This window comes from Brachyhypopomus gauderio, chromosome 1 (genome assembly GCF_052324685.1).
Source record: "Brachyhypopomus gauderio isolate BG-103 chromosome 1, BGAUD_0.2, whole genome shotgun sequence".
In the NCBI taxonomy this organism is placed as follows: Eukaryota; Metazoa; Chordata; class Actinopteri; order Gymnotiformes; family Hypopomidae; genus Brachyhypopomus; species Brachyhypopomus gauderio.
Genome location: NC_135211.1, coordinates 51534760 through 51561186, shown reverse-complemented (window position 1 = coordinate 51561186; position 26427 = coordinate 51534760). Strand labels below are relative to the sequence as shown.

At 42.7% G+C, this 26427-nt stretch overlaps 2 protein-coding genes across 2 annotated transcripts; one reads left to right on the top strand and one right to left on the bottom strand.

Moving 5' to 3' along the window:
- Positions 1 to 2301: 2301 nt before the first annotated feature.
- LOC143524812 (uncharacterized) lies at positions 2302 to 10714 on the bottom strand. The gene is made up of 5 exons (XM_077018291.1): positions 10347 to 10714; positions 9464 to 10009; positions 6425 to 6549; positions 6238 to 6347; positions 2302 to 5732 (listed from the first exon to the last, which is right to left on the bottom strand). Exons 1-5 carry the CDS (start codon positions 10507 to 10509, stop codon positions 5594 to 5596), a joined length of 1083 nt encoding a protein of 360 aa, XP_076874406.1. The 5' UTR covers positions 10510 to 10714; the 3' UTR covers positions 2302 to 5593.
- A 12433-nt stretch (positions 10715 to 23147) lies between these two features.
- LOC143524828 (uncharacterized) lies at positions 23148 to 25913 on the top strand. The gene is made up of 5 exons (XM_077018292.1): positions 23148 to 23408; positions 23696 to 24031; positions 24397 to 24521; positions 25538 to 25644; positions 25743 to 25913. Exons 1-5 carry the CDS (start codon positions 23189 to 23191, stop codon positions 25885 to 25887), a joined length of 933 nt encoding a protein of 310 aa, XP_076874407.1. The 5' UTR covers positions 23148 to 23188; the 3' UTR covers positions 25888 to 25913.
- Positions 25914 to 26427: the final 514 nt, after the last annotated feature.

Below are 26427 nucleotides of genomic sequence, written 5' to 3'. Positions count from 1 at the left end.
ATTGCTAGATCGAACTCTGGGAGGTAGAGATATAATTGGTCGCTAACAGACGAACTGGCAACCCCAAAACAGCACGTGAAATCTGGGTCTTACTGTGACGTAGCCCGGCACGTCCGTGCGTGTGTCCGGGGGGAGGAAGGCGTGTCGACCGACGCGCGTTCAATGTTCGTTCACTCCTGAGGTGGCTGGGTCAGCTGAGTCTGTCTTTCAAGACGGCTTGAAGCGCTAAGACCTAGCGGTGACGTCACAGTCGTGGTTGGAGGGTAGCAGTTCACTTGATGAGATGACTTCGAAGTTAAACTAAAGTTAATTTCTATCGGCCAAACAGAAATAACTCGAATTTAACTAAGAAAGGAAGATGAGCTTGACTTTAAAACAATGAAAACAAAGTAAGTTTGACGACGACACAGACTAAATAAAACACTTTCTCGAGAAATAAATTATAACGAAGATCTTCTAGAAGTTGGATAAAGTTCGAACTTAATTGCGGTCTCTTGGCATCACTCCAACTCTTCTTTTCACTTCTCGAGGGACACCTTTTAAGCAACATTTAGGGGCGTGACTGTAGTTCCCCATGAGTTGCTATTCTGGTGATCATTGGACTCTGATTCCTGAATATGCATAATCTCTGCCCGGACAGGAGGTAATCCGAGAAAGGAGAGAGAGGGGAGAAGGGAGAGAAGGGGGGTTTGTGACCCTGCCCGTCTCTCAGAGATTTAGTTAATGGGAGATAAAAGCAGACTATTACAATTTCAAGACAATTGGAATTCTCTGATTCCTAAATAAATTGATTTGTATGCTCTGCCTAAATAAGTATTAATTTGACTCTACCATCCTATACCATGAGCCATTCTTAATTTCCACTTCTGGACACTGAATGACACATAATGCACAGACAGGTATAAATATGAGGTCACAAAAGCACATATGAACATGGTTACATTTGGTAAGTGACACAACTTAATATATGTATATGCCTACTATAGCACATTACATTTTGATACTCGGATAGATATATAAATCTTAATTAGACATTACACTGGACTACAAGTGTATTGAGAGATCTCAAATAATGTAGCACATGGATATGAGAATATGTAGGTCTCTATGACCTTAACACACAGAACTTAATGAGCATGCATATCTAAACAGCAGAACACACAAAAATATGTATATGCATGCATGCCTTCATGATACAATTCAAAGCTACAAAGATAGGTGTATCTAACTACTGAAATTATAGTAATACATGGATATGCATCAATGTGGTGTGATTATATAACCACAGAGATTCTGATAACATTACTTAATGCTGAACGCATGAAAGATCACGATTGGTTTCTTTATATCAACCACAGATCACATAATGTTCAATTCAGAGGTACTCTGTCCTGGTGACTGAAGGCTGGGAAGCTGGATATTGGTTCCATGCATACTTGTCCTTTCCTTGGGTGAAAGATAGTCATGTTTGGTGTCTCTAGACTGCATCCGCCGAGCTGGTTCCTGAATTCCGTGTACAGTTCAGATTTGGAGTTACAAGGATTTCTAAAATATTGCACCTTTAGTTCTGGGTCTTAACACAAGAATTCAAGGTGTTATAAAATGGGGTCAAACGTTGGAGAATCAGATAGGCCTGTGATTTAGGTTTATGAGTGTAGACCTTTCCTGTTCTCTGTGCCCTCCTGAGAAGGGTTGATCCTGGCCAGAGCACGTTAAAGGTCTTTGTTTTACTCTCAGACGATCAGATAAGTTAAGACTTCCTAAGCTTTTTGGAGAGGAGAGCCATTAGGAGTAGGGATTCCTTGGTGATTGTTACCGAGCGAAGGACCAGTGTTTATGTTTACATACAATTAAAGAGCTGTGGATGGGTTAGTCTCTTGCCTTCCAAGGTGAAAGTAATCCACTTTGTGATTTTGCAATGTCTTTGGCTGTCTCCGCTACACTGCGGTGGATTCAATACAGTGGAAACTGAAGGCTAGTTTGTCTGGTTCCATCCCACTTTATTATTTTTTTATTAGACCTTTATTTATACAGGTAGTCCCATTGAGACTTGGCGTCTCATTTACAAGAGAGACCTGTTTTCAATACAATATAAAACAATTAAGCTAAAAATAACACTTAAATAATATACATATTGTTCATACACATCATAAAACAATGTACAAGATATAAAAAAATTACAATAACTAAATAACTATTATTCATAAAACATAAAACATAGCATTTTTATACTGATTAATAATTACATGTGCAGGTATCTACACATGTAATTATTAATCAGTATAAATATGCTATGTTTTATTTTAATTGCTACTATAGCACAAATCCCCAAAAGACAATGCTGGCTATAATTGAAAGGTGTGAGAACAGAAAACACATACTTTACTGTGTATGGGACTGTGTAGCTGAAGACACAGAGTCAGAGAACATGTTCTACCACAGAAAGCTCCCACAGAGGGAATGCATGGAGCAATGGGGGAAGACACCGTACCTCGTATCATGGAGCCAGTAATAGTATTACAGTTAATCTGACTTTGGGCTGTTAATCTGAAGGTTGTTATTTCCAATCCCAGCTCAGCCATGCAGGTACTCTTGAGCACCGTCAGTAATTTTGTTGACTTGTACGTATACTGAGCAATGACAATAAAAGTGACTCAATGTTTTACCATTTACACTAGTTTGCTGATAAGTAATTCCTTGAATCAGATTATTTTGGAGTTCTGTGGACCTGAGACCAATAGCACCACCTGAAGTTTCAGGAAAATACAAATTGGCTCATAAGGTCAAACTGATCCAGCACCAAGATGCAGATTCATAGTCAGTCTGGCAAGTGTGTCTAGACAGATTACACACAGTGAAATGCCCCCTTCATTAGATAGTAATTTAAATCTGGCCATCTGTGTCACGGTACGGCGGCCCCCTACTGGTCGCCCCCGTCTACAGCAGCAGCTTGTCCTGTGGGTGTGGCGTTGTGTTCGTCCCTCAGGTGGGCGGAGCCCGCGATCCGTCTCACCTGAGGGTCGTTTGTTCGTCTATATATGTCTTGTCTTTGTACCAGTTGACTGCTGGTTATTATATCCTTAATTCGGATCAGTTCACGGGTTTTGGTTTGCGCACTTTACATATTAAACCATCCTATTTCCCTGAGACTTGGCGTGATCGCTTCCATTTATTTTCGCTCACCCTACCCGTCACAGAATAACCAGCCTCCCTTCGGAAGCCGCCAGTCTCCTTTGCTTTCTCCTTCGTTCGTGGTCATGTCTCGTGGTAAGTGTTTGTCTGCGTGGTGTTTTGTGTGAAGAGCTTCGCCGTGCTTATGTGTTTTGTGTATGTGTGTAGCACGGCGAGGACCAGGGCAGTCTGCCCTGGGAAAGCTCTTCCTGTACATTGTTTGTCTGTCTGAAGAGTTTCGCCGTGCGTTAGTGTTGTGAGTGGCACGGCGAAGACCGGGGCGTCTTCCCCGGGAAACTCTTCATGTTGTGTGAGTGTAAAGTGTGTACGTGTGAACGGGCGTCTGGATCAGTGTGCGTGCTCGTGGTGTTGAATGTTTAATGTTTTGTGTAAAGCGCGGAAGCCGCTCCTCACTGTCGCCTCGCTCCCCGTTGTGTTGTGTTTCATGTGGGGAGTGACTGCGAACCTGAGCGGCGCGTCGCTGTTATGTGTTTAAACCGAGCGCGCATGTGTGGGTCTCGTCCGTTCGTCGTCTGTACACCGTTTTTGTCTAGTCTTTGCGTGTGTGTTGTTCTTGCGTGCCCGTGATTATGTTGAATGTAATTCCACACATGCTCCTCCCCCTTGAGTGTGTGTTGGGGGTGGACCAGTGATGGTCCCGTGCCACGGGGAGTGGCACGGAGGGCGTCGCTCCTGAGGGAGGCCCTGACCAGGAATGTGGGGGGTTCTCCTGAGCAGGTGGAACTCTCCTGCTAAGACGGAGACCCCTCCCCCATTGTAAGGGGGATCAGGGCAGTGCGCGTCTGTGTTTTGTGTTGGTGTGTGTGGGTGTGTGTGCATTTTGTGTTTTATGTGCAGGTGCTTCTCCCTGGCGGTGGATCGTGGCAGTCCTGGACCTTGTGGGGGTCTCCAGCTGGCAGGAGCCCCCTTATGTTGTGGGGTGACCGGAGCCCGGTCGGAAAGAGCCCCTCCCTAGAGGGCTGGGGCCCCCGGATGTTTGGGGACGATAGGGCTCTGGTCTGAAGAGCTCCTGCTGAAGATGGAGATCCTCCCTCCTGCTCGGGGTGACCAGGAGGCCCTTGGGGGCTGTTCCCCAGCCCGCGATAAGGGTGCTCTGGGCCTCGGTCTCTGGCGCTCCTGGGTTTGGTGGAGGAGTCCACCTCGTAAAGTCAGGCCCCGGCTGGGGCTGACTCCCCAGGAGGCTGGGGTGGCCCCTAGCAGAAGGCAGGGGCCAGCTCCGGGAGGAGGTAGGTCCAGGAGGTGACTTAGCCACGCCCCAGGGAGGTAACCTGCACACATACACCCCGGACGGACACGGAGCCGTGGCCCGCCGTCCTCGCACCTGTGGGGCTATGCGGCTTAAGGCCGGTTAGGGCGTGAGGGCCCTGTGACCGACCGGGGCGTGGTTTTGTCTTGTTGACGGCCCAGTCGGTCCAGGGTCCCACCCAGGTAGGTGAGCTAACCTGTGTTTTGTGTTTCAGCTCCGGGACTACAGGGGGTGTGTCCCTTGTCCCTGCCTGCCTGCCCCTTTGTTTTGTGTGCTGCTGCTGTAGGCCGCACAGCCGGTGGAGGGGAGTGCGGCTTGGAGGGGGGATCTGTCACGGTACGGCGGCCCCCTACTGGTCGCCCCCGTCTACAGCAGCAGCTTGTCCTGTGGGTGTGGCGTTGTGTTCGTCCCTCAGGTGGGCGGAGCCCGCGATCCGTCTCACCTGAGGGTCGTTTGTTCGTCTATATATGTCTTGTCTTTGTACCAATTGACTGCTGGTTATTATATCCTTAATTCGGATCAGTTCACGGGTTTTGGTTTGCGCACTTTACATATTAAACCATCCTATTTCCCTGAGACTTGGCGTGATCGCTTCCATTTATTTTCGCTCACCCTACCCGTCACAATCTGCATTTAATACTTTTTAATGCAGATAGATTATAAAAAGCAACACAGTGACTATAAATATATACATGTGGAAATTATATATAAAAATATTGAGCACATATTCATAACACATTCACTACTATATCAATAGAAATGTATTTAAAGTTATAAAAGTTCCTAAAAATGCCTCTCTTAACAGTACCAGGTGACAAAGATTGTAGATGTGTAGAGTTTACACAACAGGATCAATATCCAAAGCCAGGAAACAAACAGTACAAAATCATCCAATCCATGAATATACATAATCTCACCAAGATAATATGAAAATCTAAAAACATTCATTCCCTTATCAGAGCTGTGCTACAGCAACATAAAAGAAAATAACAGGACCAAACAACCTTTATAAACATAACACACATTAATATTGTCAATGACAATTTTGACTTTGTAAAATGATTGTACAGTTATGAACGACACAAAAGACAACTTCAAACAATGGACAGTATTAAGAACTGTAAAAACTCCAAAGCTTGATTTTACCAGGAAGTGCTATGTAACACTTTTCTCACAGATCCACTTGTTTTTATTAGAGCATGTCCAGTCATTCCAGCCCTTTGAATATGTGAATATGACAACCTCACCACAGTGCTCAATACCTTTACCATTTGGCTCCCCCTGAGCCCAGTACCTGAAATTCAGAGAATCAGATTCAATGTCTGATCACTGTTCTGAAATCTCTCAGCTCAGACTTCTGTACTGAGTTCTGCAAACCAGTGAAGATTTACTAAAAATCTCTAAAAATTAGTAAAGGTGAGAGAAGCCACTATATCCTTATCAAACCAAGTCACATGAAATTCCAATTCAATATTAACCACACCCCCTAACATCAGGTTAACTATTTCAATGTTAACCACACCCCCTAACATCAGCTTAACTATTTCAATATTAACCCCACTCCCTAACATCAGCGTAACTATTTCAATATTAACCACACCCCCTAACATCAGCTTAACTCTGTCATTTTTCTCTTATTGGGTCATACAAATTCTTACAAATTTACAGCAGCCACCACAGAGCTTATAAACTATGTACTGTCTTCTGACAAATTAGAATAGTAATACATTCAAATGCTTATAGGTTGATTTTATCAGAGTTTAATGAGTGTGTGTCTTATTTTACACTGATTCTCTTACCCAGTGTTTGGAGGTCTGGAGCCATCCACCCATTTCCAGATGCCCTCTGTATTCATATCAGTCAGTCCGATCCAAGCATGAGTGTTGTTCACCATTTCAAACATAAACTCCTGCAAACATAGTTCCTACATAAGAAAAGGCATTAGAAGTATAACTGTTCTCCCTCACAGGAATCTCCCTCTCTCACCTGTTCCTCTCTGCTGTTTATGATCACCAGGTCTGCTCCTCTCTCTCTGCAGTCCTGTCTGCTCTCACTCCAGGTCTTCTCTTCAGTAGAGATATAGTAAAGACTGGAGTTGAAATAATTCCATCCTTGTGCATTACATTTTCACAAAAAGAAACACATACATAAATATACTAATTCATAGTAAATCAGTGTTATGAGGGCTTGAAGTTCCACTACATTGTCATTTCTTTGTTCATATTATGCTACATTCATTTAACACTAGAAGCGCCAAAGCTCCGGTCATTTGACCGCTGTGACGTCTACTAGAAGCGCCGCCTCTGGTCGACCTAATTATACCTAGAAGCGCCGAGCACCGGTCACTTGACCGCAGTAGCACAAAAAATAATAATATCTTTGCACTGGATCCAATTTCAGAACCCTCCTTTCATGACTTTTCCCAGAATTGTCCTTTTAATAAACTAGTATTTTTACATTGTTAAAAGAAACCCTGCACATGCTAGTTTCAATCGATTTCGCTCGTATCTCTGTAATATTGTCGTCGTCGCCTACACTTCAAGACTGTGATTCTCTTTTCTGCCAGCGGGTGTCGCAAAGATTCGTATGTCATTTAATATTTAGTATAACTAAATAAAGATCAATAGTTTTCAAAACTAAATTATTCAAAGTTCAAACTGATTATTGTGTAAAGACAAAACGGAATTCGTCCGTTGAACGAAAGTGAAAGTGTTTCACTTTCCAAAGTCTTAAAATATATACTTTATTTATTAATATTATTTAATATATACTATATATAAGTTTACATCAATGGTTTTCAAACCGTGAGAGCGTCTTGCTTTGCCTAATAAATGCTTTAGTAGTTTGCAGGAATTCTGCGAATGGTAATTAGCCTACTTATCAAGTCAATATCTCAAAGAAATGATCTCTCGGGTATAATCCCTCTTCGCCAGGGCTAGCTGTTAGATACATACATTATGTATGGCTGCTTTTGACACACTGGCATTACAAAAGAATTAAGCAGAATGCAAGTTACGTATGTAAATGCATACCTTTGCGAGCGAAACTGAGATGATGGCATGGGCGGTGCTGTTATGAACACTTTATTCACAATAGCATTCATGAGGCAACGTGAGCTATAAATTCGTCGGGACGCGGCTACACAGTTTGAGTGAAAACTCTGCTTGGGCGATCGAACAGCAACACAGTTTGCTTGAAAGCTCGGTTTTGGCGTTTGAACAGCAACATAGTTTGCGTGACTCCTCGGTTTGGGCGTTTGAACAGCAACACAGTTTGCTTGAAAGCTCGGTTTGGGCGATCGAACAGCAACACAGTTTGCTTGAAAGCTCGGTTTTGGCGTTTGAACAGCAACATAGTTTGCACCCGTTGTTGGCCTGTAGCTGTGTTCTACAACCTCCAAAACCTGGCTGTAATTAATAAATATTGTTCAAACAGTGCATGAACATTAACCACAGCGGTGGAGGTTTATTCTCAAGTTCACAATTCACTACATAAATGGAACTTAATTTGAGGTGGTGAACGAAACTTATGCAATATACGCTAAAGAGAGACGGGATGCACCCGTTGTTGGCCTGTAGCTGTGTTCTACAACCTCCAAAACCTGGCTGTAATTAATAAATATTGTTCAAACAGTGCATGAACATTAACCACAGCGGCGGAGGTTTATTCTCAAGTTCACAATTCACTACATAAATGGAACTTAATTTGAGGTGGGGAACGAAACTTATGCAATATACGATACATGTAAATCGGCTATTCACCGATCAAACACCTCATTTGAAACGGCAACACAATACGGCAAGATAAAAAAGTGAACATTAGAGAGGACAGAGGCAACTATATTCGTGAAGCCATCCGTATCATTTTAATAATTTTGCGTTTTGTTACGCAAAGGTACATAGCCTACCTTTTATAATGATATTTTTGTAATTATTTTGCCTATTTATGCTTTTTGTTCTTTGTCTAACACAAAACATTATAGACATTTATTTGTAGATTTGTTATGTTCACCATAGCCTACAATTCACTAACATACACAACTTTTAGACATTAAAACTTGAAATGGCGTAACATTGAGTATACAAACAAACTTGCTTTAGCTCGGTCTACGGGCTTCACTTTGCTACTCTGAGTATCGAACAAGCTTTTTGTGGATGTGGGGGTGGAAGGCTGCAGCGCAGTCTGTTTCATTAGCAAGACAAAAGACGTGAACGCTTCACAGTGGGGGTGCGGGCCAGTGGGTTAGTGGTGTGGCGAACGTACATGATAATATAGTGACATATATGCCAACAGAATAACACACAGACAAATAAGCAAACTATTACACTAACCAAGCAAACTATTACACTAACCAAGAAACAAAACTGAAACTATATTTTGCATTTACGTTTTCGCACAAACCAGGAAATGCAATATGAAACTAAACAAAACTGACAATGGGAAAGCTACTGAGAACAAGGTCACAAGGCACTGATTCTAAAAGGTTTAGTCACATTAATTTGTTAACATATTGACGTTACGTGCAAATGTCACCATTACGAATATTTTGTTTGGGCGGCTCATTCTTCCTTTTGTGCAAAACGCCATCTAGCGTTAATTATGTGTCAGTACCAGCTCCCCTGTGTAAAGACTCAGCGGTCTTTTGACCGCCCGAGGCGCGCTTTAAGTAGGTGAAAACAACACGGCGCTAGTAGGAGGTGGTGAAATCGGTCAGATGACCGGCCCTCCGCGCTTCTAGGTATAAGTATGTAAATGAGGCGCGGCGCTTCTAGTGTTAAAGGGAGCGTTATAGTTTGTTCAGGTTGTTCATGTTCTTTAGGCTAATTTCTTTCTTTACAGTCTTTAGCTGAACATAACACACCATTAATTTTACACCAAGTGTATAAAATACTTTTTCATAACATAATAAATAGCTAATAATAAATAGCTTAGGCTGAACAAATATTGTGACGTGTAGACTTATTTTACCTGCTGTAGGATATTTTCCTTGTGCAGGATCGCTGTAGTTCATATTTATTCACTTACCCAGTACTGAAAGTCCTTTCTGCAGTACAGCACTCTCCATCAGTAACTGGTCTCTCTCTACAGTCAAATTGGTGTAATTGGTCTGTAGCTGGTCTCTCTCTACAGTCAAGTTATTGTAACTGGTCTGTAACTGGTCTCTCTCAACAGTCAGGTTGTTGCATCTGGTCTGTAACTGTTTTCTCTCTATAGTCATGTTGGAGTAACTGGTCTGTAACTGGTCTCTCACTATAGTCAGGTTATAGTTTCTGATATGTAGCTGGTCTCTCTCCATAGTCAGGTTGGTGTAACTGGTCTGTAACTGGTCTCTCACTATAGTCAGGTTGTTGTTACTGGTCTGTAGTTGGTCTCTCTCTATAGTCAGGTTATAGTTACTGGTGTGTAACTGGTCTCTCTCCATAGTCAGGTTATAGTTACTGGTGTGTAACTGGTCTCTCTCTGCAGTGAACGTGACCCACATCACTATGATGACAGTCAGCAGGAGAACACACAGCAGCCCCAGACACACTGCAGTCAGTCTGGAACATCTGCTCCCTGCTGTGTCTCCTCCTATAGTGAGGAATCAACACACAAATATGGTTTAGTCTTTTTTATCTGTCCATCTTTATACCAAGGTCTTTTTGTCTTTAATCACTCTTTACACTTTTACAACCTCGTACAAACACAGTAGCTTTAGACTTAGCACTCATTATCCATAATCATGGTTACATTTTTCCGCTGTAACACAGTGTTCTTTAATTCCATTTCTAACTTTTCCTTAACATCAGCTAGTTTAATTAGGCCAACATGATCATTTAACTGAAACATAATTTTGGATATGTTCTGTATGTTAACTAATTTCTGAGTTATCAGATAAAGAAGCTCTCAAAGAAAAGTCCCCACATACCTGTTTGTTTGGTTTGTGGTTTGCTTGTATCCGTGACTGGTGTTTTGAGGTCATGACCTTTAACATCATCTGCACTCTCATAAATATCCACCACCATTTCCACTCTTTCTCCTCTCTTGAGCTTCTCATCAAAGCTCATCTCAGCAGCAACACCCTGAGACATCGTTAATCTACAACAGACTCTCAAAATGTGACCGTCCCGGTTTGCTTGTACCTGGGATAATTTGAGACAAAGTTACTGGTGTGGAACTCAATAGGAATAGGAAGTCCCTATTGTAATGCCACCAAATTAGGAAGTTACCAAACCATATCTGAATAATTGGTGTTCCTGAAATCACTGTACCTGTACATATTTATACAGTGCCTTGCAAAAGTATTCATACACACTTTTCAGATTTTTATTTATCAACAATTTTTAACACTTTGTTTATTTTCACTTCACATTTAATTGATACTTTGTGTTGGTCCATCATACAAAACCTAAACCTTGGTGGGCGCAATGTGAAAAAATGTGGAAACGTTTTACATACCACAGTTTTTTCTGATCTAAGGTCACCAAATCAAATCAAATCAAATTTATTATATTTATATAGCGCTTTTTACAACAGTTGTTGTCACAAAGCAGCTTTACAAGTGTCAGAGTCCAAGCCCCCAGTGAGCAAGCCAAGGACAACAGTGGCAAGGAAAAACTCCCTAAGGGCATAAGGAAGAAACCTTAAGAGGAACCAAGACTCAGGGGGGGAACCCATCCTCCTCTGGCTGACGCCGGTCACCATGACAACAATTTAAAGAGAGACAGAAAAAAAGGAAAGGATGTGAGGGATAAATAAAGTCCATCTTGGTGTGCATTTATAAACATGAGTTCTTTATGTAATTCCTGTTCAGTCCCAAACGTCTTGATGGTTGGTAATGTTATACATGAGTTCTTTATGTAATTCCTGTTCAGTCCCAAACGTCTTGATGGTTGGTAATGTTATACATGAGTTCTTTATGTAATTCCTGTTCAGTCCCAAACGTCTTGATGGTTGGTAATGTTATACATGAGTTCTTTATGTAATTCCTGTTCAGTCCCAAACGTCTTGATGGTTGGTAATGTTATACATGAGTTCTTTATGTAATTCCTAGTCCTAAAATGTCTTGATGACTTGGCTGTTTCTGAAAATGATCAAAAGACTTGCCTTAACAACTACAGGCCATAATTAATTTAAATTAGAAATCTGAATGCTCGACCCTCTAATATCTAAAGTCAGTTTGCAAATATTAGTGTAACAGTGAGGACAAGGCACGACCAAGACAGAGCATTAATTTTTAAAACGAGGTTTATTTAACAAATGAGACAACACCGAACAAGAGGGATGAGATCAGACAACAAAAGAAGTTATGTCCTTTGGTGGATTGCATTTGAATACTTACCAGGTATCTGCGTTTCTGGTGTTTGATGGCTGGTTAGAAGCGTGAGTTGAGTATTAACATATTCCGCTGTTTCATTGTAATATGGTGGACTGATCATTGAATACACAACTTTGATATATACTGCTGTGGTGCGATGTTTCCTTTGACATCTGATGCCGTTTCCCAGGTAGGTTTGCTCATCTTAGGTACATTTTATTGGTGCAAGTGAATTTTTAATTCCTTTTAAGCGGCTGTGCTGGGTAACATGAAATCGTGGTAGTTACTGAGTCTGCAAACTGGTTCATTCCAGTTCTTGTGCTGCTTTTTTATCTGGGTTGTGATTGGTCATCTGTTTTGTCTGTGAGTGTCTACACCAGGGGTGGCCAACCCGTCAGAGACCAAGAGCCGGGTCGTTTGTTCGTCTATACAATTATTGTGGTTATTATTTCCTTAATCTGGAACAATGCACGGGTTTTTGGTTTGCACACTTTCTATTAAACCATCCTATTTCCCTGAGACTTGGTGTGATCGCTTCCTTTTTAGTTGCTCACCCCTGCCCGTCACTATATATATATATATATATATATATATATATATATATATATATATATATATATAAATATATATAAATATAAATATATATATTCTGTCAAAACCGACAATTAAACTGTTACATTATGTGCCACACTATGTTTCTTGGTGAGGGCAGACATGTTTTAATGACAAGTTATAAAAAAATAAGCACTGCAAATCAGTCCTTCAGTTTACATTGACATTAACCAATACATCAAAGTCTATGTGACGCAGGAACAGAGGCAGCCGAAGGTCGAAGGGTTGAGCTAGCGTAGCGCTCCGTGTACCGAGCGGATAGAACAGATGACTCCGGTAAGAACAAAGGCGGGGGTGTGTGCATGTATGTACACAATAAATGGTGCACTGCAGTGGACATTGTCGATACACATTGTTCACCACATTTGGAATATCTAATGGTGAGGTGCAGACCATTTTATATGCCGAGGGAGTTTTCTGCTACTCTGATCACAGCGGTGTACATACCACCACAGGTTAACGCTAAGCTAGCTCTAGAAGCGTTACACAGAGCAATCAACAACCATCTAAATACACAACTGGATACAGCACTGATTGTGGCAGGGGACTTTAATCATGTGGACATAAAAAAGGTGCTGCCCAAACTCCACAAAAACATTAATTTCCCGACCAGGGGCAGTAACACACTGGACCAGGTCTACACTAACATAGCGGGGGCTTATAAAGCCACAGCCTCACCACACCTTGGAGCGTCCGACCATCTAGCAATAAAACTGATCCCGGCATACAGACCTCTTATTTGTAGGTCCAGACCAGTTGCAAAAACTGTGCAAGTGTGGAGCAACGAAACCACCTCAATCCTTCAGGACTGCTTCGAGAACACTGACTGGGAAGTGTTCAGAGAAGGTGCAGACATAGAGCAGTACACATCTTCTGTCCTGTCCTATATACAGTTCTGGGAAGTGTTCAGAGAAGGTGCAGACATAGAGCAGTATACATCTTCTGTCCTGTCCTATATACAGTTCTGGGAAGTGTTCAGAGAAGGTGCAAACATAGAGCAGTACACATCTTCTGTCCTTTTCTATATACAGTTCTGGGAAGTGTTCAGAGAAGGTGCAGACATAGAGCAGTATACATCTTCTGTCCTGTTCTATATACAGTTCTGGGAAGTGTTCAGAGAAGGTGCAGACATAGAGCAGTACACATCTTCTGTCCTTTTCTATATACAGTTCTGGGAAGTGTTCAGAGAAGGTGCAGACATAGAGCAGTATACATCTTCTGTCCTGTTCTATATACAGTTCTGGGAAGTGTTCAGAGAAGGTGCAGACATAGAGCAGTACACATCTTCTGCCCTGTCCTATATAGGCCTACAGTTCTGGGAAGTGTTCAGAGAAGGTGCAGACATAGAGCAGTACACATCTTCTGTCCTGTTCTATATACAGTTCTGGGAAGTGTTCAGAGAAGGTGCAGACATAGAGCAGTACACATCTTCTGTCCTGTCCTATATACAGTTCTGCACAGACTCTGTCCTGCCAACCAAGATCATCAAGGTGTTTCCAAATCAGAAGTCATGGCTGGACAACACAGTGTGCAGTCTGCTTAGGGCCAGAGACGCTGCCTATAGACCGGGTGACATGCTGACGTACAGCAGTGCCAGAAGAGACCTGAAGAAGGGCATAAAGGAGGCAAAAAACAGATACAAACAGCTTATAGAGGAGCAATTCAACAATAACAATCCCCGTAGTATGTGGAGAGGCATTACAAACATAGCAGACTACAAATGCAACAACCAGCAGCCCGCTCACTACCTGACACTTTGAACCAGTTCTTCGCACGCTATGATACACAAGAAGGCGGAGTACTGGCCGAGCCCCCGAGACCTGAAGAGCAGCAGCCATATCTCACTCTCCAGCACCATCAGGTGAGATCCACTCTGAGGAAGATAGATACTTCCAAGGCTGCGGGGCCGGACAAGGTTTCAGGCAAAGCAGTAAAATGATGTGCGGACCAATTAGCAGGTGTATTTCTGGACATTTTTAACATCTCCTTACAGCAGGCTGTAGTCCCCATCTGCATTCAATCATCTGTTATTGTACCTGTGCCTAAACAGTCAGCAATAACTTGTCTCAATGACTACCCACCAGTTGCTCTGACCCCTGTGATCGCAAAATGCTTTGAGAGACTCATCCTGAAACATATTGGGGACAGTATTCCACTCAGCTTGGACAAACACCAGTTTGCCTACAGGGGGAATCGTTCCACAGAGGATGCCGTCTCCATCGCACTCCACACGGGCCTGTCTCACCTGGAGCAACCTGACACATATGTCAGGATGTTATTCATCGACTATAGCTCTGCGTTCAACACAATAATCCCTCATAAGCTGGTGGCCAAACTCTACAATCTAGGACTGTCCCCCTCACTGTGCTCATGGATCAAAGACTTTTTCACTAACAGACCACAAGTGGTGAGAATAGGGGACCACACATCGTCCCAAATCATTTTAAACACTGGTACACCGCAGGGCTGTGTGCTCAGTCCAGTCTTCTTCATACTTTTCACCCATGACTGCAGCCCCATCCATGCCTCCAACACATTTGTGAAATACGCTGACGACACCATAGTGATAGGCTGCATCTCTAACAACAATGAAACTCAGTAGAGAGAGGAGATTCAGCACCTGGCACGGTGGTGCTCAGACAACAACCTAGCTCTGAACACCACCAAAACATTAAATACCTCGGACTCCACATCACAGCTGATCTCACCTGGACACGAAATACCTCACACCTCATAAAGAAGGCTCATCAGAGACTTTTCTTTCTGAGGAAACTAAAGCAGTCTGGACTCACCCCACAACTACTTGTGAACTTTTACACCAGCACAATTGAGAGTGTACTTTGTCTCTGCATGACTGTATGGTATTCTAGCTGTACAGTATAAGAGAGAAAGGACCTGACCCGGGTGGTCAGAACAGCGCAGAGGATCATAGGGAGTACACTCACAGATCTGGACTCTGTGTATGCTGGCCGCCTTCATAAATAAACCAGCAACATTATTGAACATCACACCAACCCAGGACACCATCTCTTTGTTCCTCTACCTTCAGGACGAAGATATAGGACAATAAAAACCCGGACTAACAGGCTGAGGAACAGCTTCTTTCCCAGAGCTGTAACATCCATCACTCCCCCTACAAACCCAAACCCTTAGGACCTATTGCACTACACTATTCATATCAGCACTATTGCACTATTTCTCATTAGCAACTTTGCACCCAAAACTTTTATTGGTGCTATTAATATTTTTAGTTTAGTTATAATACTTTAATACTATACATAATGTAAATACACTGTTATACCATCATGCCACAACTGCCTCACCTACACCATGTTGCTGATACAAACCAATATCAGTATCTGTCCCGACAGACTAGTGAAATGTTTTATGTTTATATGTTGTCTTGCACTGTTTTTATTCTTTTAAACTTATGTCACTAAGAGGTACCAATCAGAATTTTGTTGTATCATGTACAATGACAATAAATCTCTACTCTACTCTTTTAGCAAAGTGCAAAGGTATGTCTTAAATGTTAATGCCTTAAAGTAACTCTTTCTCATCCTTTAAGTGGTCTCACAGCCACATACAGGGTGTAGTGGCAGCTCTTTCTCCATCTGTTTGCCGCCAACGAAGCGGCTGTGTAGCTATTAGCCTGACGCGATATAAATCCTCAAACTCGGTTTTCTTCATTAAAACGTCCTTTACTGATGTCTTAGATCTCAAACAATAAAAACATTAACAGTTCAGTATGTTAGTTTAACCAATTTTTTGAGGTCTTAACTAATCGTTCGTCAGAAAACTGTACCCAACCGTCCACCTCCACCCAACCGTCTAAAAGAGAAGAAAAAACAAAACTGCACATTCTAACTCAAAGAAAACAATCCAGCTAGTGGCCAAACTCAGGAACTTTTCAACAAATAATCCACAGCAAATACACAGTATGTTTTTAAACATGGCTCTTACACAAGGGTTGAATTTCTATAAGCAGCTACAGAAAATGGTTGCTGTCCATTTAAATATGAGCTGAAAACAGTGTAGTTTGATATTTTTAAATATGCTGGCACTGACATGAATAACTAACTGCAGTGCATGAAAGATTCTGTACATCGTGGTTAGCAGCTCCTTGTGCTGAAGTTGGTATGCAAATGTGCATGTCTATTAATAAATAGCCTAGTCTAACTTACAGAGATTGTGTTAGATACTGATTCCCATGATAGATGTGATTATGACAGTGAAGAGTTTCAGAGTGGGGGGGGGGGATTTCATACAAACTTATTATGAGAACGCTTAAAAAAATATCTGTACAGAATGATGTATTTACCCAGTCTTTGATGTTTGATAATTATTTGGAGATAAAACATTCCTGCATTCTCAGTTTGGAGGTTGAATAAGTGCTGTGTCATGTAATTGTCATGCCCGTGATTGGCTGAGATTAATAATTTGATGCATGATTATAAACAGCAGAGAAGAATCTGTCATGGTTAGTGGGGGAGGGGAAGCCGAGAGAGGTGCAAACGATGAACATTTACTGACATAGAGAAAAACACAGCTGCAAATGCAAATACACCATGACAATGACAAACACATACAAAGACTGACAGTGAGAGGGCAAAACATGATGGTTTAAATATCCTAATATAACAAGGGGAGGGTGCAGACAAACAGGACAGCTAACAAGAGGGAATGGCAACACATCAACTATACACAGGACAACAGACAGATATGCAAACAGCGGGTACCGTAACTATACATGTGTGGAGGGCACAACCGTTACTTACAGCAACAATCCTCTCTCTCTCTCATTACTCTCTGATGATGTGAAAATGTATCTTCCCATTTTAGCACTTCCTTTCAATGGAATTGAATGAAGTTCTACAGCTGAAATATCTCTGCTGTTTGATATTGTTGGAGGATGAATAAAGCCTTAGTCTGCAGGTGTACAGCTAATAATTACCGCCCCGCTGAGGCCACCTGGTGGCCCTTAACATGCAGTGCAATCAAATGTTAGTGCAAAATAGTGTACAATCACTGTTGATACATGGATATACATGAATGGGTACTTGATGGGGGTGGCTGTTATGGGGCGCCCGTAGCGTGACAGATACAGTTCACTCTGATAGTGCAGAATTATAAAACAATTACTTACCAGTAATCTTCTTTATATATTTCCATTTTTTAATTGGAAACTTTTCAGTTTAATTTCTCTCAGCACTATATAATGAAAGCACAAATAAGCAATTGTAGTTAAAAACGAATGGAATCAATTTATAGACCAAAATGTATTCTAAACGTTTGACTCCTCAAAGTACATCAAAGTAGCAACCTTTTGCAGCTTTAACTGAACATATTGCATGGCTCTGTAGAACGCTGTGGTAGTCGTTTTGGTTCAGGTTGACTATCAGGGCCTAAGAATATGACTTAGAGATATACATATTTTTACGACCCAGATGAACCCAGCTTGCCATTTATTTATTTGTTTTATATGTGTATATCTATAATCTGTCATCTATAATGAACAATAAATTTAAATCAATAACTTCAGGCTGGGCCAAGGCAAACATAACAAACAAAATTCCATAATCCCCCGTTTCAACTTAATGAACCTTATAAAAAGAAAACAAATGAAAATAATAATAATAATAATACATTTTATTTCATAGGCGCCTTTCTGACACTCAAGGACACCTTACAGACAACACAGCAATAAAATAAGAGAACAAACATAAAATACATAAACATTACCTATCTCTCTATAACCTAAACAGGAGAAAATGCCCCAAAAGAATATGGCAGCCCAGCCTTACAATTTTAAATCAATAACCCAAAATAAACAAACCCCAAAATCCACAATGATATTCTTTATGCACTATACACACAACTTCAATAAATGGGTAGCATATAAGCATTACTTCACACATGTCACGGTAGGCCGGCCCGGAGGCCACCAGAGGGCGCCCAAACACCTTCGGTCACACGCACACCCACAACTACACGCAGCACACCCTCGCAGTCTCGATCACTCCCACCTTCCCAATCACCAGAATACTAGCACCTGTCTCTAATCAGCTGGGGTGTATTTATTCCCACAGGTCGCGCCGTCCAGTGCTGCGCATTCACCTGGCTACCCCGTCTCGCTCCGTGGGAGAGAAGAGTATTACTCACCTGTGTGCCTTAGTTTTTAGTTTTATTAGTTTTATTATTAGGATCCCCATTAGCTGCTATCTCAGAGCTGCTATTCTTCCTGGGGTCCAAAAAGACAAACCACACTAACAATACAAGCCAACTTAATAACAATAACAACAATCATAAAATTAAAATTAAAAATTAATACTAACAATAATAATAATAACCATAATAATAAGAACAATAATAATAATCGTTACCATTATTGCCATTATCATTCTCACCATCACCATAATGACATTATCAACAATATCAACAACTGAATAAGTAAAAAAAAAAAGAAATAAATCCGCTTATAAATAAATACAGCCTTAGTCTTCGTTGCTCGCTTGTCTTCTATATTTCTTTTGCTTTACTGTTTCTACTGCCGTGGTGCCTGAGTTCCTAAGTTTCCATGGAGAATAAAACAGGTCACCCTCAGCCTCTGTCTCCTGCTGCTTCTGTCCCAGCGTCACAACACAATGCTAATTGAATTCTCTCATAAGAGACCCGAAGGTAAACCATCGGTTCGAACACACGCAGCCTGTTACAAATCACGCCAGAAATCACTAGCATCATCCAATGACCGAGAGACCTGCAAAATAACTCCAAAACAACCAAACACCAAAATAAACCCGAAAAAAAAATTTGACCATAACAAAATTCATTAATCAACAAATGGTTTAGTCTGATCTCTTTATTCCGTTGTTATCACATGTTCAGAGTACATTTGGGCACACTGAGAAACAGAGGGGGGAGAATGCACAGTAGATTCAGAGTAGTCTCATATGTGTATTCCTCGTAATAAGGAGCTTTCCTGTTTTTAGTGGAAGAAACTGAAGTATCAGTTGTACACAAGCTTTCTGTCACTACACACGATACATACAGAATCACTAAATAATATTCCTTCTGCTAATCAGAAGAACATGTACTAAATCATAAGCATCCTCACCACAGGTATTACTGTCTGGTATGGTAACACCACACAGGCAGAGAGGAAGGCTCTGCAAAGAGTTATAAAGATGGCAGAGAGGATTATAGGGACAAAACTTCCTTCTATGGACTCTATGTATGAGCAGCGCTGTCAGAAATGAGGAGAGGGAATCATTAAAGACTTATTCCATCCGGCTCACTCTCTGCTCAGACGTAAGCACTTGCACATACAATACACACACAAACATACAAGACACAGAAGGGCAGACAGTATTATAACTCACAGAACTCGCTTTTTTAACAGTTTTTTCCCATCTACAGTTAGGCTGATGGCAAAACACAGCCACTGAAAATGTATAATAATTAATTCTAAATTTATTGTATATGCTGATGACGGGCAACTGTGTAATGAAATGTTATTGTTTATATATACTATGATATATCTATTTTTCTTTTTCTTTTTCCGCTGCTGGTCAGGGAGCAATTGTATTTTCGTATTGTAACTTTTGGTATGTTTGTCTCTTTGCTTATCTTTATGGTGGTTATGTTGTTTTATTGTTTTTAAACTGTTGATGATGAGAGAGCTCTGCACAAGAATTCCAATGTGTCTGGACTGTGGTCTTTACACAAATGGCAAATAAAAATTTTATCTCATCATAAGTGTCACGCTACGGTGCCCGAACCCTTCCTTTGGGGCGTGTGTTAATGTTGTCTGCGTCTATTCGTCTGCGTCTGTGTACCTCCGTGGGTGTGGGTGCGTCTTGTCATTATCCGTCTCACCTGTGGCTCGTCTCGTCATCACGTGGGGTTGATGTGGTCTGTCTATTTAATGTGCGTTCGCGCAGTGTCTTGTGCTCGTCGTTGTCTAATGTTGGAGTCTGCACGTTGTGTGTGCTTGTTTTCTGTGCGCTAAACAAAGCGCTATATACGTAATAATAAAAGTGACGTCTGTCGCAACAAGGACTCTGTGTCTCGTCCGTCTGCCACCGCCCAGCGTCACAGAACGACGAGCCGTCTGAGACACCACAAATATGCCAGGCTACGCCACCCGGCCAAAGAGGGGCCAGCGCCCCAGCAAGCGGCGACATACTCCTGCCCAACACCGTGCGACCACTGTAACTCCCGACCTTATGGAGCAGGACCCTTTATGCAGCATCATGCTGCTCCGGGCTCGGGAGGCCAGCACTGGGGAACTGGCAGAGTATTTCCGCCAGACCGCGGTGCGGATGTGGAGGGAGCGACACCCCTCTCCCACCAGAGACCTCTCGCCCCTGAGGGTCGGCTACCTCGAACTCTGCTCCACAGAGAAGACCCCTGAGAGCGAGTTCGAGGGGGAGGAATCGGAGGGCGAGGAGGAAGAGGACGATCAGGCTCCCTCGGTTTGTTCCGCTTCCACCGTGGACTACGGCGAGGAGGAGGATTACCCTCCCTCCGTTTGCTACGCCCCCACAGTGGATTATGGTGGGGGAGAGGGGAACGAGGAGGACTACCCACCGTCCGAATGCTCCGCTCCTGCCGTGGGCTACGGCGAGGAAGAGGAGGAGGAGGACGACGATTACCCTCCGTTCGAGTGGAACGCACCTGCCGTGGGCTACGGTGAGGAGGAGGAGGAGGAAGACGATGATTACCTTCCGTCAGAACGTTCCTTCCCCGCCGTGGGCTACGATGAGGAGGTGGAGGAGTTCGAGTCGGAGGAGGAAGGCAGTCCGCCTCCCTCTGAGTGTTCTGCTGGGACTGTAAAGGGGAGGTGGACACCAGAGACGGTCCCATCCTCCGATCGTTACGGAGGAGAGAGGATGGACTGCTCCCGGGGTGGCAGCCCGGAGCAGTCCATGGAGTGGGACCAAGGAGAAGAGGAGGAGGAGATGGAGACCGCAGGGGATCTCCCAGGCGTGCCTAACCCGTTTTTCCCTTTCGTTCCACTATGTGTAAGTGTACCTGTGTGTGTGTTTGTGAACGTCCCGTTAAATGTGTCTAACGTGTTTTCCCCCGTCTTCCCAGGGAGGGTGTTCTAGACTGTGCGTGGCGGACTCTCCGCCGAGGGCGGTCATCTCCCAGACGCAGGACTGGGCACTTCAGATCCGCCCATCGACGTGGGTTCGGGGCACTCAGTCCTGTTGGCACCCCGGGACGGGTAGTGCCCTTGGTGGGGGCGTCTGTCACGCTACGGTCCCCGAACCCTTCCTTTGGGGCGTGTGTTAATGTTGTCTGCGTCTATTCGTCTGCGTCTGTGTACCTCCGTGGGTGTGGGTGCGTCTTGTCATTATCCGTCTCACCTGTGGCTCGTCTCGTCATCACGTGGGGTTGATGTGGTCTGTCTATTTAATGTGCGTTCGCGCAGTGTCTTGTGCTCGTCGTTGTCTAATGTTGGAGTCTGCACGTTGTGTGTGCTTGTTTTCTGTGCGCTAAACAAAGCGCTATATACGTAATAATAAAAGTGACGTCTGTCGCAACAAGGACTCTGTGTCTCGTCCGTCTGCCGCCGCCCAGCGTCACAATAAGGTTCTTTTGTAATCTTAAATAATATTAGCAAAATGGCATAAATTCCCTCATATGTCTCAAGTCAAGTACAGGCACTACATTTTATGGTCCATATGTTGTCAAGAAAACACTTTTTGAGATGGACTACATTATTTGTTCTCCCATTAGGAAACACAAGACTTGGGTGTTTTGCGTTATTAGGTTTTTTACTCAGGGAATTCCTAATGGGAAATCAAATCAGTTATTACTGAAAGCCATTGGGAAAGTTGTCACTGACAAAACTTTACACTCATTATTGTGGTGATATTTGCAAGTGTAGTATACAACAATAAAAAATACTTTCAACTTTTGTTATAATAGTGTGCATGTTAATCAGTTCATGGTCTTTTAAATGAGGCTAAAACATTTTGTTCTCACTCTTGTATTGGAGAACCTCAGCTTATGTTTTGTACTCTCTCCAAAACATTACTAAATACACATTTTAAGTTTGTGAGGGTCCATGACAAGCAAGTAGCAATCTATGAATGTTAATGCTTTAACAGTGATGGCACACTATAACTGTCTTTGCACTGACGTTTGACTGCACTGCATGTTGAGGGTCACAAGGTGGCCATATACTTCTTGTATATCTGCTTATAATCATGCATCACATTATTAATCTCAGCCAATCACAGACCACTAAATGTTTAGTTGAAGTTCACACTCGTAAACTTGTACACAGTACACAATCTCACACATATGGCAGGATTGAGTGTCTAACACATATCTGTAATTAGACTGGGCTGTTTGTGATTAGACATGTACACATTTACATATCTGCTTCAGCAGAAGACACTGCTGACCATCTGAACATGTGATGGTTCAGATCTGGTCTACACTGATATTAGTTATTATTTTTAGTGACTGCATACTTTGTAAAAATGAAACTGTGCTTTCAGCATATCTTTAAATATATATCCGTTGTTCTCTGTAGAGGCACCAATGAAGTAAGTGGTCTATGGCAGCACAGACCACTTACAGAACAAGAGAGAGAGAGCAAGAGATTTACTGTTTATCTAAATTAGCAGACATGTTTTGATCATACAAAACACAAAGCATCTAAGCAACAAACAATACCACTGTTTTCAAGGGGTTATACAAAAAACACCCCTGTGACTTCCTGCTGTCAGTGGCATAAAGTTAAATTCACACCCACAGGAGAGTGGAGAGTGTTGTGTACTCACACACTATTCAAAACAAGTACAGCTGTACAACTGGAGATTGGGATGGATATTTATCAAAATTCAGACAGAAGAGCAGATTCAGACAGTGATAATAAATATGAAGACATTTATGCGAATGCGGGAAATGTAGAAACTTGCGAGATCAGAAGTGGAAAGGAGCCCTCTAGTGAATTAGACTCAAAGAAACACACACCCGTCCAAAACAAATATGTTCATCGTATGAACACTGAGAAAGTTCATACAGCAGATCTTCAGTACAGAGGTAAGAGAAAATTTTATGGAGAGCACACTGACCAATTACTGCACTACGATAGCTGATTACTTATAGGCCTTTGACTAAACATAGTTGTGTCCATGGAAACGGTGGGGATTAGTTAAAGACTTATAAGGTTCAGTCTGCAATGATATTGTCTTGCAATGATATATGAAGTCCTTTCAAAAACATGTTGGAGACTTCAGCCTAGGAAGTAGTTTAGATTGTGATCCCCTGAAACAATGAATTTAAAAATTACATTACATCAGGTAATTTTTAAATGTGTATGAACCCAGGAACCAGAACTACATGGAGCAGATGTTTCAGACTGACTACAGTGTGTCTGGGGCTGCTGTGTGTTCTCCTGCTGAATGTCATCATAGTGCTGTGGGTCAAGTTCACTGCAGAGAGAGACCAGTTACAGACCAGTTACACCAATCTAACCATAGAGATAGACCAGCTACAGACCAGTAACTACAACCTGACTATAGAGAGAGATCAATTACAGATTGGTTACAACAACCAGACTATAGAGAGATGCCAGTTACTGACCAAGTACAACACCCTGAAGGTAGAAAGAGACCAGCTAAAGAAAGAGCAAGAACAACTCCAAAGAAAGTTTTCTGATCCAGGTAAGTGCATATTTGCAGACCATTCCCAATAGGAAGTTCCCAAGGAAATTGTGTCTAAAGCAGGTAGTGTCGAAATACTTTAGTTTGATTTAGTTTAATTACTAAAAACTATGGCACCCTTTTCATTCTGTCCAAGTAATTCAACACACTTATTTCAGAGGTGAGGCTCTGTGCTGCTTTTCCTGTATGTTCACATATAGAGACATCAATGTGTTAATGTGACCTTTTTTAATTCATTGGGAACCCTTGGAGGTGCAACAGGCTAGTAGTATCTAACTGTTGTTTCCTTTAAAAAGTACTCAGAAATGTGTACAAACATGGGTGTCTCTTAAAGAAGTGTTCTAAGAAACAGATTTCCATATTAGGATGGAGATACTTCAGCTCCAGTCTTTACTACGTCTCTACTGAGAAGAAGACCTGGAGTGAGAGCAGACAAGACTGCAGACAGAGAGGAGCAGACCTGGTGATCATAAACAGCAGAGAGGAACAGGTGAGGGTGGAGCAGAGGAACAGGTGAAGGTGGAGCAGATTAATAGGTGAGGGTGGAACAGAAGAACATGTGAGGGTGGAGTAGAGCAACAGGTGAGGGTGGAGCAGAATAACGGGTGAGGGTGGAGCAGATTAACAGGTGAGGGTGGAGTAGAGGAACAGGTGAGGGTGGAGCAGCAGATTACCAGGTGAAGGTGGAGCAGCAGAACAAGTGAGGGTGGAGCAGATTAATGGGTGAGGGTGGAGCAGATTAATGGGTGAGGGTGGAGCAAATGAATGGGTGAGGGTGGAGCAAATTAACGGGTGAGGGTGGAGCAGCAGATTACCAGGTGAAGGTGGAGCAGCAGAACAAGTGAGGGTGGAGCAGATTAATGGGTGAGGGTGGAGCAAATTAACGGGTGAGGGTGGAGTAGAGGAACAGGTGAGGGTGGAGCAGATTACCAGGTGAGGGTGGAGCAGCAGACCAGGTGAGGTTGGAGCAGATTACCAGGTGAGGGTGGTGCAGAATAACAGGTGAGGGTGGAGCAGCAGAACAGGTGAGGGTGGAACAGAAGAACAAGTGATGGTGGAGCAGATTAACAGGTGAGGGTGGAGCAGAATAACAGGTGAGGGTGGAGCAGATTACCAGGTGAGGGTGGAGCAGATTACCAGGTGAGGGTGGAGCAGCAGAACAGGTGAGGTTGGAGCAGCAGAACAGGTGAGGGTGGAGCAGCAGAACAGGTGAGGGTGGAGCAGAATACCAGGTGAGGGTGGTGCAGAATAACAGGTGAGGGTGGAGCAGAGGAAGAGGTGAGGGTGGAACAGAAGAATATGTGAGGGTGGAGTAGAGGAACATGTGAGGGTGGAACAGAAGAACAGGTGAGGGTGAAGCAGATTAACAGGTGAGGGTGGAGCAGCATATCATGTGAGGGTGGAGTATAGGAACAGGTGAGGGTGGAGCAGATTAACAGGTGGGTGGGGGGGGGGGGACTGTTTTTTTTTTTTACTTTTAATTATACAATTTTCCCACTATGACAGGAGTTCATCAGTAAAACTCTCAGCAGCGTGCGTGCTTGGATTGGCTTGACTGACAGTGAGAAAGAGGGAACTTGGAAATGGGTGGACGGTACAGCACTGACCACTGGGTAAGAGACCACTGAACTGAAGTCTGATCATGATGGAGTTAATGACTCTTGCTCATTACCTTTAGAAACACAGGTGAACCTCTGATTCTCTGTTTCAGATTCTGGGATCGTGGGGAACCAAACAGTTATGCAGGAGATGAGGACTGTGTTAATACTGGCTATGGGTCTAATGTAAAGACGTGGGCTGATTATCCTTGTATTGACCATTTTGGTTGGATTTGTGAGGATATAATTTTTTACTGAATCTGTATCTGCAGATAAGAACAGGATTAAAAACATTTCTTTGCACTTTTAATATCTTTTGGTGTGAAACTTGTGTCGTGGAAATTTTCTGAAAATGGATGAGGACTCAGACGTGGTTAAATGATTAATTTATTACAAAAATATAAATATATATAAATAGGACAAAGACAGATACAAGACAGACACAAGACAGACACAGACATGAGAGTCTCATTCAAGCATGACAACTCTGAAGGCAGGGGGGCAGTCCCCCTGCTTATATACAATCTTAAACACAATTCAGCAGTTCTAACAGCAGGTTATCTTTAGCACAGCATGTTCCAAAACATAAGCGTCCAGCAGGCTACTTTGTCTCACATGTGTGTATCTCCTAATATGGACTTCCCTAGAGTTAGCGGAAGCAACTGATGTATCAGTTGAACACAGAGAAAGCTAAATGACCCAAGACTAGTAGCCTAGTGACTACCAGTTAACAGAGTGCTCTTACCCTCAGCACTCTCCCTGACCTGGGTCACGTATAGCACACATGCATAATATGAA

Bases quoted from the DNA above. Each gene is read 5' to 3' on its own strand.
- LOC143524828 (XM_077018292.1), top strand. From the start codon at position 23,189: ATGGATATTTATCAAAATTCAGACAGAAGAGCAGATTCAGACAGTGAT. The intron at 23,409-23,695 runs GTAAGAGAAAAT...GTATGAACCCAG, and splicing joins AGCAGATCTTCAGTACAGAG to GAACCAGAACTACATGGAGC. The intron at 25,645-25,742 runs GTAAGAGACCAC...TCTCTGTTTCAG, and splicing joins GGTACAGCACTGACCACTGG to ATTCTGGGATCGTGGGGAAC.
- LOC143524812 (XM_077018291.1), bottom strand. From the start codon at position 10,509: ATGTCTCAGGGTGTTGCTGCTGAGATGAGCTTTGATGAGAAGCTCAAG. The intron at 10,010-10,346 runs GTATGTGGGGAC...TCCTCACTATAG, and splicing joins ACCACAAACCAAACAAACAG to GAGGAGACACAGCAGGGAGC. The intron at 6,348-6,424 runs GTGAGAGAGGGA...CTATGTTTGCAG, and splicing joins TAAACAGCAGAGAGGAACAG to GAGTTTATGTTTGAAATGGT.